The sequence below is a fragment of the Lepidochelys kempii genome, chromosome 4 (assembly GCF_965140285.1).
Source record: "Lepidochelys kempii isolate rLepKem1 chromosome 4, rLepKem1.hap1, whole genome shotgun sequence".
In the NCBI taxonomy this organism is placed as follows: domain Eukaryota; kingdom Metazoa; phylum Chordata; order Testudines; family Cheloniidae; genus Lepidochelys; species Lepidochelys kempii.
This window is the reverse complement of record NC_136383.1, coordinates 132,636,356-132,650,964: the sequence shown is the minus strand read 5'-3', so window position 1 is coordinate 132,650,964 and position 14,609 is coordinate 132,636,356. Positions and strand designations below refer to the sequence as shown.

At 41.5% G+C, this 14,609-nt stretch overlaps 1 protein-coding gene across 9 annotated transcripts in view; it reads left to right on the top strand.

Moving 5' to 3' along the window:
- The window catches only part of CTNNA2 (catenin alpha 2), a 783,540-nt gene that overhangs the window by 33,135 nt on the left and 735,796 nt on the right, over positions 1 to 14,609 (top strand). The window contains exon 2 of one of the 9 annotated variants that reach the window (XM_073342921.2): positions 3,060 to 3,278. The exons of 6 other annotated variants lie outside the window; for them this stretch is intronic. In XM_073342921.2, the coding sequence (XP_073199022.2) occupies positions 3,127 to 3,278 (152 nt within the window). In that variant the 5' untranslated portion in view covers positions 3,060 to 3,126. Of the gene's footprint in view, positions 1 to 3,059; positions 3,279 to 14,609 lie in introns of those variants that run through there. 2 more of the 9 variants (XM_073342913.2, XM_073342919.1) reach the window with 2 other exon arrangements.

The window sequence follows — 14,609 nt, the reverse complement described above, 5'->3', positions numbered from 1 at the left end:
ACACACTTTAGTATTTAATTTATCTTCCTTCCAGCACAGCTTTAAATCAGGTGACTATTCCATAGCTGATTTGGTGATGTCTAGTCACCAGTCTTCTCTTCAGTCCTCTCAATACACTTTTTTTTTATTTCCATCTCAACCACTGAAGAAAGACTTTTGAGCTGAGATGGTTAACTACATCGGTACCTCCATCATAAAGTCCCATTTTCAGAAGTTTAAAACTCATCTGTAAGAATTTGCTTCAAATTGCAATCTGGCTTCAAATTGTAATCCATCCACAAGATGTGCTCATTTCAAAAAAGTCGTTTCAGGGTTGTGGTTTGTTTGTTTGTTTGTTTTTTAAAGGGGAGTGGAAGATAGAGAATACCAACTGAATTGGCTTTGGTGCACATGTAGTCGCCTACTGACCAATAGCAATCAGGAAAGTTTCCTAACCATTCTCTCTTGCAGATCTGTACAGCTTGCACTGCTATTCAATTTTCTAAATGATTAATTAAAATGTCTGTTAGTGTTCTTACATCAGTGTAATAACTATGAACATATATTGCTGAATTGTTTTAAGTTTCCAACTATTCCATTACATGGCATGTGATTTAGGTGTATTATACTGTATGTTAGATTTACTTAAGAAAATGAGATGTTATCTCTCCAAGGCTTCTCCAATACTAAATAGCATTCATAAAAAGACAGTTAATTAAGGTTAATGCACTGCATTATATATTAGATGTGTCTTAGAATTTGTAATGAAAATCATATTCTTTGAAACTTGGAATTAAGGGAAGAATGCTGCTTAGAAGCTCATACTGTGGTCAAACATTACTAAATAGGTATATCTGAAAGTGTCATTGAAATAGAGATGGTTTGAGAGATAAAAGGTAAAGATAAGACAGCATGAACGAACCAACCTATCCCCCAGCCATCCCTTAGTTTCTCTCCAACTCTTGACATATTTTTTTAAAGTTCTTAAGCACAGGAGATTGTCAGTGTGTGGATCTGCATATATAATACATTCGGAGAACAAGATTGCCAAAAACCGTCTATGTGTTTTAGGATACTGTCTTCACAGATCCCTATTGTAGAAGACTACCTAACAATGACAATCTTCAGCAGGATGGTTGAGAATTACTACTCATTTTTTTTAAAAAAATGGAAGCACTGTTCTGCCAAATATGTAATCAAAGGCATTATATTAAGGTCTTTGATCTGCAGAAGAAACATCTATAGGGCAAGTCATTTCATATGTAGCTGCAAAAAGATTTATGTACAGTCTGGGATGTAGCAGTGCAAATTCTAGAAATGGACAAGGCAAAGGCTGATCACTTGACTTAACTGCAGGGAAGACTCATAGACTTTAAGCTCAGAAGGGACCATCATGATCATGACTTTCTGCACATCACAGGCCACAGAACCTCACCCACCCACTCCTGTAATAGACCCATAAACTCTGGCTGAGTTACTGAAGTCCTCAAATTATGAGTTAAAGACTTCAAGTTACAGATAATCCACTATTTGCACTATTTTAAACCGCCAAGTGAACTGTGCATCTTGCTGCAGAGGTAGGCAACATACTACAATCTTAAATATCATGCCCTATGGTCAGTGTTTGCAGGATCAGATTGTTGGTCTGTAAGAGTATCTTTAATAGAGTTTATTCCACTGAATTTTCTATCAGTATTATAATTGAATAGTTGATCATTGATAGTGTGAAATTGCTGGGTTTTATTGAAATCTGCAAAACTAGAGTGGCACTATTTTTACTGAATATATTATTAGAGTGATGTTTTATTATATTAAAACTTATTCTAAAATTAACATAATTGTGTTGTCTTGTCAAATTGTCATACTACCTGACTATCCTTTAGTTGCTTTTTCTTCCTTTCTTTTTTTTTTTTAAATCTCTAGATATATTCCACAAAATTGAGACACTTAGGATGCAGAGAAATCAGAGTTCTTTTTTTTGAATGCTTGCATATGTAGATGTCTGCAAGTGGCGTGTTGGAGAATTTTCCCAAGCAGGACCGGTAGGAATGGCCCCGCCCACACCCAAGCTCCTCATGCTCCAAACTGAGGTTGTAAAGGGCGGAACCAGCCCACACCTCCTTCAGTTCCTTCTTACTATTGTTGGTAGTCAGAGCATATTCTGTTCCCTGTGAACTAAGTTCTTTTTATATTTTTCTTTTTTGTTACTAGTGGTACTCTTTCGTTTTTTGTTTGATGTTAGTTTTCTGTTAATATTTATTTTGGTTTACATTTTTCTGGTTTTAATTTTTTTCCCCTCTCAGGTGGGCCTCCAGGCCCATCTCAGTACTGGAGAGGCTATGCCCGGGTCCCTAAGGTTGAAACTGCTTGGAGTGCTGAAAGCCCATGCCCATTGGTGACTCTCATTCACACTGTTTCAAGTGCATGGGTGAGGTCCATGTGTGGTGCTCCATTCGCTGGGAATGGCCCACGAGTGCACCACATAAAATTCACTGGGGTTTCAAGGCCAAGACAAAGCAGCTCTGGGAACAGCATCTTTGTTGGTTTGGGGTCACTCCAAATGTCAGGCAAATGCCATTGTCCATCAAATTCTCTATTGGTTCAACATCCTGGTCCTGAAGTAAAACAAAGAAAAGTCGACATTATTGTCTCTACAAATTCATCGGGACCGTTGTGGACTCAATCTCTGCAACAGCATTTCTGTCTCTTTCCAGATTTCAGACTATATGGGACCTCTGTATGTCCCTCAAGGATCACCCACAGACCATTGTGAGGAATTACCTCAGGGTCTTAGGCCACATGGCTTTGTGTACTTGTGTGACACCTCATACCAGGCTGCCCTCAGAGCATTACAGGCTTGGCTCAAATCAGTTTATCACCCTCATATCCCACACTCAATTACCCTCAAAAGTGGTGTCTGATTTCCACCTGAATATATCCAGATGCTTGCCAGTTTCCTTTCTGAAGCTGCATGTTCACAAAGATGAGTGAATGCTGCACACCTGGATATTCACTGAGCTTTGTCTTTTTACCTGGGTAGGACAAAGCCCTTTCACATTTCTTTCAATCTTCATCTGCAGAGCATATGAAAAGACAAACAGTTTCAACACAGGGACCTTTTCAGAATGGATCACTATCTGCATTGGCATGTATTACACTGGCAAAGGGATACTGCCTCTTGACAAGCTGACAGAACGCTCAATCAGAGCACATTCAGCCTCACCGTCTTCTGTGGTATACATCCCCATTGTGGACATCTGCTGGGCAGTGACATGGTCTTCTCTTCATACATTCGCCAGGTATTGTCAACTGACAGCTGCATCAAAGGAGGTTGTTAATGTAGGAAAAGCAGTCCTACAGTCCCTGTTCTGATGCAATCCCAAGCCCTGTTGCCTGGGGTCACAGCATGGGAGTCACCTACAATGTAATGGACATAAGCAAGCACTTGAAGGGAAAAAATGTTACCTTCTCATAACGGTTATTCTTTGTGATACGTTGCACATGTGCATTACGCAATGCACCTTCCTTCCCTGACACATTGGAATTACCATTGGCTTCCAATGCAAAGGAGCTGAAGGAGGGATGGGGAGCTTCGCCCTTTATACCCTCGGTTCAGAACACGTGTAGCTCGGGAGTGGGCAGAGCTGCCTTGACAGGTGCCACTGGCACCAGTGCACTAGACGTACACACACCTACAGTGTAAGGGACATATGCAACACATCTGAAAGAACAACACTGTGAAAAGGTACCTGTTTTTTTTCCCTTCTTGTTGCACAGAAGTGTCTCAGCCAAGTACTATAATTTTATTTTCCATAAAATCTGAAATTCTCCACATTCCTTACTGTGGCTTACATTTGGGTTGATACTGTAGTTGTATGGTTGCTGAGGTATTGTTATAAGCCAGAAAGCTGGTTCCATTGTGTAGTACTCTATATAAATCTATTTTAGACTGCTTAATGGTATAAAGACTTCTTGAAAATTCTGCTCCTTCCAAGGACATCAAGATTTCTGATCAATAGCTAAAGTCAATTTGTGATTCAAAAGATGTATTAATTATTTTAGTGGCATGAGGAATAATGGGTAGTATTAAAATGTCTTATGACTGTGCTTGTGATTCACTGCATTGAAAATTTTTGCCATTGTATTTATTCTATAGAACAAATATGTGTTACAGGCACTTTTTTTCTTCCTGTTTTATCCTCTCTTTTCACTTTTGTTTCTATTAAGATTATAATAGCTTCAATGTGTAAAATTCTTTAATTAGTGCCTAAAAACCCTGTGTGCAAGTTACTTTATTGAAGGGGTGTGTGTGTAAAATGGCGGCCATTACATGTGGATGTAAGATGAGCTCTCATAGATAACATTCTTTGTTTCTTTTGAGCTAAAAGAAAACTTCTTCAGTATTATTTAAGGCACAGTACGGCCAGGACTGTAAATGAACAATTGTTTCTTCAGATGTCTGTGGTAAGTGTACATCTACCTGAATTCCTTTCAGTAATGTCAACATTTTCAAACGTGAGTGCTGTGTGTGCCCTACACCTCTGAAAATCAAGCCTTTTTTATTTATGTAGCTAAATAGGCTATAGTTGCCTAAGTTTAGTACCCCCAACTTTGAAAATATTGGCATTTGCATTTAAAATAGGGATTGTGGCTATTGGGTTATATAGCTAATTCATTATCTGTCTGACCATGCTGAAGTAAGATATTCTTCGTAAAGTAAACAACAAGTCATGGTCATTATATTTTTCATATTCTGAAGTATGTTGGGGATGTGTGCATGTTCCAGAACTTGTTGTTCAGTTAGACCAATGGTAAGGCAGAACATTACATCTACATTATATAAAATAATCCCTGATCACACGTGCAGATGACACAAAACCTGGATAGGGAGCGGTAAATAATGACAAGGACAGGGCACTGATACAGGGTGATCTGGATTATTTGGTAAACTGAGTGCAAGCAAACAATATATGTTTTAATATGGCTAAATCGAAATGTATACATCTAGGCATAAAGAATTTAGGCTGTGCATAGTGGATGGGGGGACTCTATCCTGGGCAGCAGTGACTCTGAAAAAGATTTGAGGGTAATGGCAGATAATCAGTTGAACATGAGCTCCCAATGTGATGCTGGGGCCAAAAGATCTAACACAATCCTTAGATGCATAAACAGGGAAATCTTGAGTAGAAATGAAGAGGTTGTTTTACCTCTTTATTTTGCATTGGTGAAAATGTCGCTGGAATACTGGTGTCCAGAATTCAAGAAGGATGTTGATAAATAGGAGACCCACAAAAACAATTAAAGGATTAGAAAACCTTCCTCATAGTGATACTGAAGCTTAGGTTAACAAAGAGAAGGTTAAGGGGCAATTTGATTGCAGTGTAAAAATACCTACCTGGGGGAAAATATTTAATAATGGGATCTTCAATCTAGCAGAGAAAGGTATAACACAATCCAATGGCTGGAAGTTGAAGCTAAACAAATTCAGACTGGAAATAAGGCAGAATTTTTTAACAGTGAGAGAGAGTAATTAACCACTGAAACAGTTTACCAAGTATCATGATGGATTCTCCATCACTGACAGTTTTTAAATCAGGAAAGGATGTTTTCCTGAAAGATCTGCTTTAGGAATTATTTTTGGGGAAGTTCCCTGACCTGTGTTATACAGGTCAGACATGATGACCACAGTGGTCCTTTCTGGCCTTGGAATCTCTGAAAAAAAATGTGTGCGCCCACGTGTGCACCACATATAAAAAGGCGGAGAGAAAATTGTGTAATGTATAAATGGAAGGAATCTCTGGGAAGTAGCATGAGTTAGTGCAATGCTCCCAGAAGAATATATTTTTCAGAAGTGGGTTAGGCATGGCACTTGGGGAACCAGTAACTTTTTCAGACCTTTTCACATTATTAACCCTTGTAGTAAGGTCATAAAATATACTATTCAGTATTAGGACTTCTTGAAACTTCTTAATTTTAATGTATGTCTCCAATTCTAAAATTCTGGACCTTTAAGAGTCTGTTCGTGAAAATATCAGATCTGGATCACATAACTTATTTGAGGACAGTGTTCATTTATTACTTCTCTTTGACAAGAGGGTCTTAAAGTTATTCCATCCCAGATGGCCAAAAATGAAAATAACAATTCTCAGTAGTATGTTGGTGGAAAACTCCATAATGCTTTGAAAATGGTTCTTTGGGTCAGAACTGAAGATGTTGGGCAGGAACATGTGTGGGATTTGAAAGGGTAATTTTAAATAATTGGATAGCAAGTAATTTTATTCTAAAGTTACTAAAAATATTTAGTTTAGAGAAACAAGAAATGGTAGGGCCAGTTCTTACTAATTGTTTCTGCTATTGCTAACTTACAGTTGTAGTTCCCACTCTTTGGTCACGGGTTGTTTTTTTTTTACATACCTCAGTATCTGAAAACAAATGATAAACTGGTCAGTTCCTTTACAATCTCTCTGTGGAGACCTTTTAAAAGAGATTATATCCTTGACAGTGAACCTGCCTTTGGTGGGGCATTTCCTTTTGGTAAGTTGAGATCAAATTATTTTGTTTCCCAAAACTATTGGGAATCCATTCTGTAGTATCTTATTAGATATTTTAAAACAGTTTTTACTGGACAAAATGATTTTGTTTAAGGGCAGATGGATCCTGTTGATTAGTAGTAAATAACCAGATAGTTTGTAATTGAGCAAAATAAGGAATCTTAACTAAATCCTATGAAATTGAAGAAAATATTTAAATCAGTTACTTAAAAGAAGCCATTTAAGGACAGTTTTGAGACAGGTCAATTACAGATATTAAGAATTTTAAAATCTAATTAAATACCACTATTTCTTTTCTTTTTTTAACCAATGTATAGCCCCATCTCCTCTCCAGAAATACATGGTGTAACAACTTGGTAAATAAGAGGAGAAACTGTTAATATTTTAAGTTACAGTAGGATTTGAGTATCCTAATAGAATCATTATATGAATTTAAACCTAATCTCTTGGCAGCATTTTAGTAAACTTCTCTCATTAATCCACGTTGAAGTTTTGGGGAAGTTCTCCTTGGGTGGGTTTCTTCTTGAGTCATCTTTCTTTTTCTCATTTGTCTGTGGCAGCTTGCTTATAGAGATGCACAGGATGACTTATGGAACGTTTGCTGTCTAAAAGTAGCAGGGATATGTGTGAATGGGTTGCTCACTTCAGAGTCTTGTTATACCCGCCTCTTTCCTATTTTCATTAGATTATAGGAAACATACCTCTTGTTTATATTCAAATCTGTTTCTGTCACCCTTTCATTGGCTTTGTGGCTTTAGGTTTGGCTCAGGTGACACATGCAGCTCTAATATGCAGTCTGCCTAACGAATATATAACATTTCTTTAATTGCCATTGTTGTTCTTGTGACAGATAACTTTAAAAATTAGTTTTAACATTTGTTTCCTACTTAGTCCATTTTCTGAGATTTTTTTTTTAGCGTTTGTCAGGAAATTAAATTCTGTTTTCAAAAAGTCTAAACACTCCAGTTCTTCATATAAAAGATTTCAGCTTTCAAAATTGCCTTTTAAAATTAAATAAACTCATAGAAAATCTTTAGCTAGAGTTCTTCATTCTAACAACAATTTGTGGAGAGATTATTCTTGCCTCCTGGAGTAGGATGAGGGTTGGTTTGCATACTGCCAGTAAGTAATTAATCCCCCATTAATATAAATATTCTACACTTAAATGACTTCTTAGACTAGTTTAACATGGCCCGTAGATTCCATGCTGGTACATAAATCAAATCTACTACTTCCCCCTGTCAAACCTTGTGGATAGGAGCAAGCAGTAAATGTGATACATCTCGACTTTAGTAAGGCTTTTGTTAATCTCACATGACCTTCTCATAAACAATCTAGGGAAATATGGCCTAGACAAACCTACCATAAGGTGGGAGCACTACTACTTGGAAAATCATACTCAGAGAGAAGTTATTAATAGTATCACTGTTAGGCTGGAAGGGCATATCGAGTGGTGTCCTATACAGATCTATCCTGGGTTGAGTTCTGTTTAACATCCTTGTAAATTATTTGAATAATGGCATAGAGAGTACACAGATGATACCAATCAGGGAAAGGTTGCAAGTGTTTTGGAGGACAGGACTGGAATTCAAAATGATTTTGACAAACTGGAGAAATGGTCTGAAATAAATAGGATGAAATTCAATAAGTAAAAATGCAAAGTACTAAACTTAAGAAGGAATAATAATTGCATAGATACGAAATTTGAAATGACTGCCTAGGAAGGAGTACTGCAGAACAGGATCTGGAGGATCACAAACTAAATATGACAGGTTTCAGAGTAACAGCCGTGTTAGTCTGTATTCGCAAAAAGAAAAGGAGTACTTGTGGCACCTTAGAGACTAACCAATTTATTTGAGCATGAGCTTTCGTGAGCTACAGCTGTAGCCGAAAGCTCATGCTCAAATAAATTGGTTAATCTCTAAGGTGCCACAAGTACTCCTTTTCTTTTTGCGAATACAGACTAACACGGCTGTTACTCTGAAACCTGTCATTATGCAAGGCACTGCATTTAGCCGTATGAAATGGAAATCTATCAACTGCATGAAACTAAATATGAGTCAACAATGTAGTACTGTTGCAAAAGAAAGCAAAACACACATCATTTGTGGATGTATTAGCAGGAGTGTTGTAAGCAAGACATGAGAAGTAATTCTTTTCCTGTATTCCACAATGATAAAGCCTCATCTGCAATATTGTGTCCAGTTCTGGGCACCACACTTTAGGAAAGACATGGACAAACTGGAGAAAGTCCAGAGGGAAGCAAGAAAAATGATTAAAGGTCTAAAAAACATAATCTACATGGAAAGGGTGAAAAAATTTGGTTGTTTTTGTCTGGAGAAGAGAAGACTGAGGCGGGACATAACAATCTTCAACTGCATAAAAGGCTGCTATAAAGGGGAGAGTGATAAATCATACTCAGTAACCACTGAAGACAGGACAAGAAGTAATGAGCTTAAATTGCAGCAAGGGAGATTTAAGCTAGACATTAGGTTTGTTAACACTGAAACAAATTACCTATGGAGGTTGTGGAATCTCCGTCACTGAAGGTTTTTAAGAACAGGTTAGACAAACTCCTGTCGGATGGTCTTTACTTAGCCCTTCCTCAGTGCAGGGGATTGATCAAGATGACCTATTGAGGTCCCTTCCGGTTCTACATTTCTATGATATCTGTGATTGTATATAGCATGTTTTCATAGCAATAATATTAGGAGCTTTAAGAGGGCCTTTGCATTTAGCTAAGATATTTGCAAGTATGCATTTCACAAAGGTGTTTCCCATTTCAACATTTAAAAAGTGAACAAGAGTTTTAAACATTTATAATTTCATTGATTAGAGTTCACATTTTATAACATAACTAGTTAATCATATGTTATATTTACAAGCTTTCTGGCTATAACATACTTGTAACTAGAAAAGAAGTACTTGTGACACCTTAGAGACTAACCAATTTATTAGTCTCTAAGGTGCCACAAGTACTTCTTTTCTTTTTGCAAATACAGACTAGCACGGCTGCTACTCTGATACTTGTAACTATCTCTTAATACTCAGTAAAGGCACAAACAAGTTTGTAACAACCTAGTAAAATAAGTTATAATAATTTTATTCATAATCATTTTGCACCAATATGGAGTTCTCTCCCCTAAAGATGAGGAAGCTTGTACTGCTGTTTACTACCACTCCTATAGCTGTGGGCAGAAATCTGATCGCATTACTTGTCAATCTGAGGGAAAAGTGTCAGGGGTCATGCTACTCACTGCTTGGCAAGTCCTCCTTATAGTTCATTTGGGGAATTAGATCACCAGTGTCCATACCCCATCTGGCAGTCAGTCAGCCTGTTACCTTAGTCACACACTCTGCAGCCCCTCTCTTGCTGGTCAGGAGCTGCAGCACCTCTGCTTTGTGGCTTAGGCCTCTGGCCAAATTACTATTGTCCTCCGCTTTCAGGGTATTATCAGAGTTTCCTTCTTCAAAGTCTCAGATAGTGTCCATCTATCTGGCTGCAACACTCCCACAGTGGGTGGTAGGAGAACCTGGACCCACCCGTTCAGATTTGTCTCTGTCAGAACTTACTGCTCTTTCCCTGGACTGCTTCCTACCCTGTCTGTCTCAGGCTCCTACTCTCCCCCTTGTATCAGTGTGTGTGACTGCAGGCTCCCGGACTGTAGCCCCCTACTCTATCCTCAGCTTCTAGGCTTTATAGAAGCCCTACCTGTTCCTGCCCAGGTAAGCTTCTTTCTCAATCCATCTCATTGCCCTTTAACTCCCCAGCAGGTAAAGCTTAAGGCTAATTGGCCTCTTTTGCCACTTTAATCCCATCCTTGCTGGTGTGGAGTGAATGCCTCATCACACACACTCCCCTGATGTGTGTAACCCCTGAGGGCAGGGATGCCTCCTCCCTTGGAGTTGCTGGAGCTTGCGCTCACAAGTCATCCCACTCCTGCTCCAAGTCACCCTCCTCCACCCCCCCGAGACACATTTTATCCTGATCCTCCATTGCATCTCTAAACTGAAGTCGCCACTGGGGAAAGTGGATGGACTAGGAGCTAAACTCCCCCGAAAGGGGGGAACATGCATAGTGAAACGGATGTAGGGCTCTGCTATAAAGAGGATGCTGCGGTTCCTGGCACTGCAAGAGGGGTTGCAGGTGGACTGAGAAGAAGTAATGATGGTGTGCAGACCATGGACGGGGGCATCAGCCTTGAGTTAATCCCTAGAACAACAAGGAGGAGATGCCAGCTCAGCTTTGTGAGTGATGTGCATGTGACCCGTGATGGAGAATGCGGGCACATGGTTGCCCCTGATACAAGGGAACGGGGAAGAGGCCAGTGTGGGAAGTGACCCTCACATAAGGGGAGTAAGAAAGGACATAAGTAGAGACAGTGAAGATTGAGAGACAATGGAACAGCAATATGTGGAACCACATTTTGCTGAAGGCTCATATACCCTCCCAGGCTGGACTCCAGAGTTGCTACCCCTGAAGAAATGGGCTGACAAGCAGCAAGGGTGAATCTAGGCCCTGCTGTAGCAGGTACTTGAAACCCAACAGACCCAATGGGAGGCACAGGAGTACTTGCAATCTATATAGCCCAGCAAGCTGAACAACAGCTGTATATATTCAAGATTCTATGGGAAAAGGTTACTAGATGTTGCAGAGAGAAAGAGGGAAAGCAAGGCACTAGGGCCAGGAGGCCGGTGTCTGAGACAGGGCCATGTTATTCCTGTAGGTGACAAGGACACTGGAAGAGAGCATGCCCCTACTGGGATGGGGGACAGAAGCCTCACCCGGAAAATGAGAAGAAGAGCGAGCCCAGGACAGTCCTACCTGTGAGGAGAACAAGGAGGAAATTGGCATTTTGGGCCATGGGCAGCAGGGGCACCTGGAGAGGGAATGCCCATACATGAGCTGTTGGGTCATGGCTAGTTCAGGGGAAGAGGCTGAGTAAGGAAAGGACAATGGGAGTCCCATGGCCAAGGGGAGGCAAAGAGTTTGCTTTGGGTGCCATGAGGAGGGCCATATATAAAGGCATTGCCCCCTTAGGAGAAGGCAGGATAGAAAAGGGGTGCCTGGGAACCAGGCTAGGTCAGAGGCCATCAAGATGGACCTGGCAGTGATGACTGGACCTGGCAGGGAGCCATCTCCCACACCCAGCAGGGAGTGGTAGGGAGGTGATGGAGAAGGTGACTGGGATGGAGAGGACCCGGACAGACAAGAGAACCCACACGGAGGCAGAAAAGGCTGTGGTAGGGACTCAGACCATATAGGAGAGAGGCAGATTGTACCTCCCAGTGGGTGACCTGAAACAGGAGACAGACGTTCTGCGAGCACAGCTGTGTGGGAGGCAGGGGAGGTAATACCCCCTATCCTGGGGTGGTGGGTCTTGAGTGGGAGGAATCTGATTAGGCATCTGCCCCACACTGGCCATAAGGACTTAATAGAGCCCTTGGGAGGCTGCATGAAAAGCAGACAATAGGAGAGGGGATGTGAGGAGTGGCCAGTCAGCTCCAGCAGGCCCATATAAAAAGAACCTAAGGGCAGAGCAGGATCAGTAGCTGCCCGGGGCTCAAGGAGTGAAAACTGTGTCTCTAACAGACTGAGAGACCTGCTGCAACTTGGACAGAGCTACTGCTGGCAGGGACTAGGTGAGCAAGAGGAGCCCCTGGCTGGCTGCTGAGGCTGGGTAATTGTAGGCCCTGAGGAAGGGTGAAGAAGGTGTTAGGGCTATGGGTAAGTGGCATATGGAGACATAGCAGCAGGGAGAAAAATTGGAGGCACAGCAGGAGTCTGTGGTCCAGAGGGTCCTTGGTCTGGGACCTGGAGTAGTGGGTGAGCCTGGGTCCCCACCACTCGCCCCTTAGGAATTGGATGGACTTGGAGCTAAACTCCCCTGGAAGAGGGGAACACAGACAGTGACGCAGCCAGAAGGATGAGCTATGACGAGGATGCTGGGGTTCCTGACGCTGCAAGAGGGGTTGCAGGTGGACTACGAAGAAGGAGTGGGGGTGCAGACTGTGGACGGTGGCATCAACCTCAAGATAATCCCCAGAAAGACCAAGAGAAGATGCCAGCCCAGTGTGGTGAGTGACGCGCACCGTGGCAGTCTCCTTCCTGAAGTCCTCTCCATTGCCACTGTGCTGGCTGCACCACTCCCACAGTGGCTGTTAGGGAAATCCGGGGATCCTTGAACCAGCAGGTCAGCTCTATCTGTGTCAGACTTTACTGCTTCTTCCCTGTATTGCTTCTTACCCTGCCTTTTTCAGGGTCCTACTCTCCTCCTTGTATCAGGGAGCGTGACTGCTGGCTCCCTGACTACAGCCCCCTGCTCCATCCTCATCTTCTAGGTTTTATAGAATCCCTACCTGTTTCTGAGCTTTGTTCTCAATCAGTCTCATTGACCCTTAGCCCCCCAGCAGGTGCAGCCTATGGCTAATTGGCCTCTGTTGCCACTTGAACCCCATCCTTGCTGGTGTGGGGTGAATATTCCATCATGATAAGGAAAAAAAAATCAAACACAGGAAAATCTATTTCTGTTTGCTTCAGTTCTCTGTCCAAGCATATGATCTAAGATCCCAGTGCAGGAAAGCATCCCTGTTCAGAACATCACTTAAACACATCGCAAATGTTAACCATGTGTTATGTTCTGTCCTGAATAAAGATAGACATAAGTATGTGCTTCAGTATTTTCCTGAATCTGAGACTAAGAGTTAAGCCATTCCTTCTTCATGGAAAGCTTTCCTCGGGGAAAGCTGTGGAAGTACCTATATTCCAAGCCAAAAATCATATCTGACCTCCTGTATAACACAGACCAGAGAACTTCCCCAAAATAATTCCTAGAGCAGATCGTTTACAGAAATATCCAATCTTGATTTAAAAATTGTTGGTGATGGAGAATCCACCACAACCCTTAATAAATTGTTCCAATGGTTGATTACTCTCTCTAATTTTTAAACATTTCCATCTTATTTCCAGTCTGAATTTATTTAGCTTCAACTTCCAGCCATTGGATTGTGTTATACCTTTCTCTGCTAGATTGAAGAGCTCATTATTAAATATGGTTCTCAGGTAGGTACTTATAGACTGTAACTAACTTTAACCTTCTCTTTGTTAAGCTACAGCTTGAACTCCGTGAGTCTGTCACTGAAAGATATGTCTTTTAATCCTTTAATCAATCTCACGGTTCTTCTATGAACCATCTCCAATTTTTCAAGATTGTTCTTGATTGTGGACATAAGAGTATGCTGGTTCACTGCCTTTTCTGCCAGGAGATGATCCCAGTCTCAGATGGACCTCTCAATGTGTCCGGTGCCTAAGTGAGACACATGTCCCACAGAAGTGCTCTCACTACAGCAATTTAAAGGCTCGCATCAGGAAGGACAGAGACCGCTTTGTTAAACTTATCCTGATGGAGAAGTCTTTGTGGCCGGCATCCGATACCTGACAGCGGACCCCCTCTGGTTAATGGTCTCTAACGACTGCTTCTGAAAGACAACTTTCACCTTTCTCACAGAGGAAGGCTCACTCCGCCAAAAAGGTAGCGAGGAAAAGAGCAATAACCTGCGCTCTTAAAGAGCCACTGGAAAAGAAATGGTCTCCAGCTTGTTCTACATCCTCGTTACCAATTGCACCACAGCTGAGTACATACAAGGCACCGGGATCCTCCAGTACTGCAAAAGCCAATGATCCCAAATGGGCAGGCTTGGAGTTGATGCGGCACTGATGTACTCTCCACAGGTTATGGCGCCACCTTCTGCTCCCATAACACAGAGTGCTCACGTTTCGGTACCAACGCCTGCAAGTACAACAGCATTGTCACCACTGGCCACCTTGGAACCAAAACCACCAGCACTGCAGTATTTCCTGTACCACAAAGAGTTACTGGTTTCAGCAATGCCAAAATCACCACCCTTCGGTACCTCATCTTTGGCCCCTGCATTTTGTAGCAAAGAGGAAGACAAGGAGGAGAGTGCTTTTTCATCACATCACTCCTCTCCCATACAAAGTACTTCAGCATTAGGCCCACCTCTACAGCCTAACTCTAACCACAGGGTTGACACCCAGACCTGGTTTGGCCACCTATG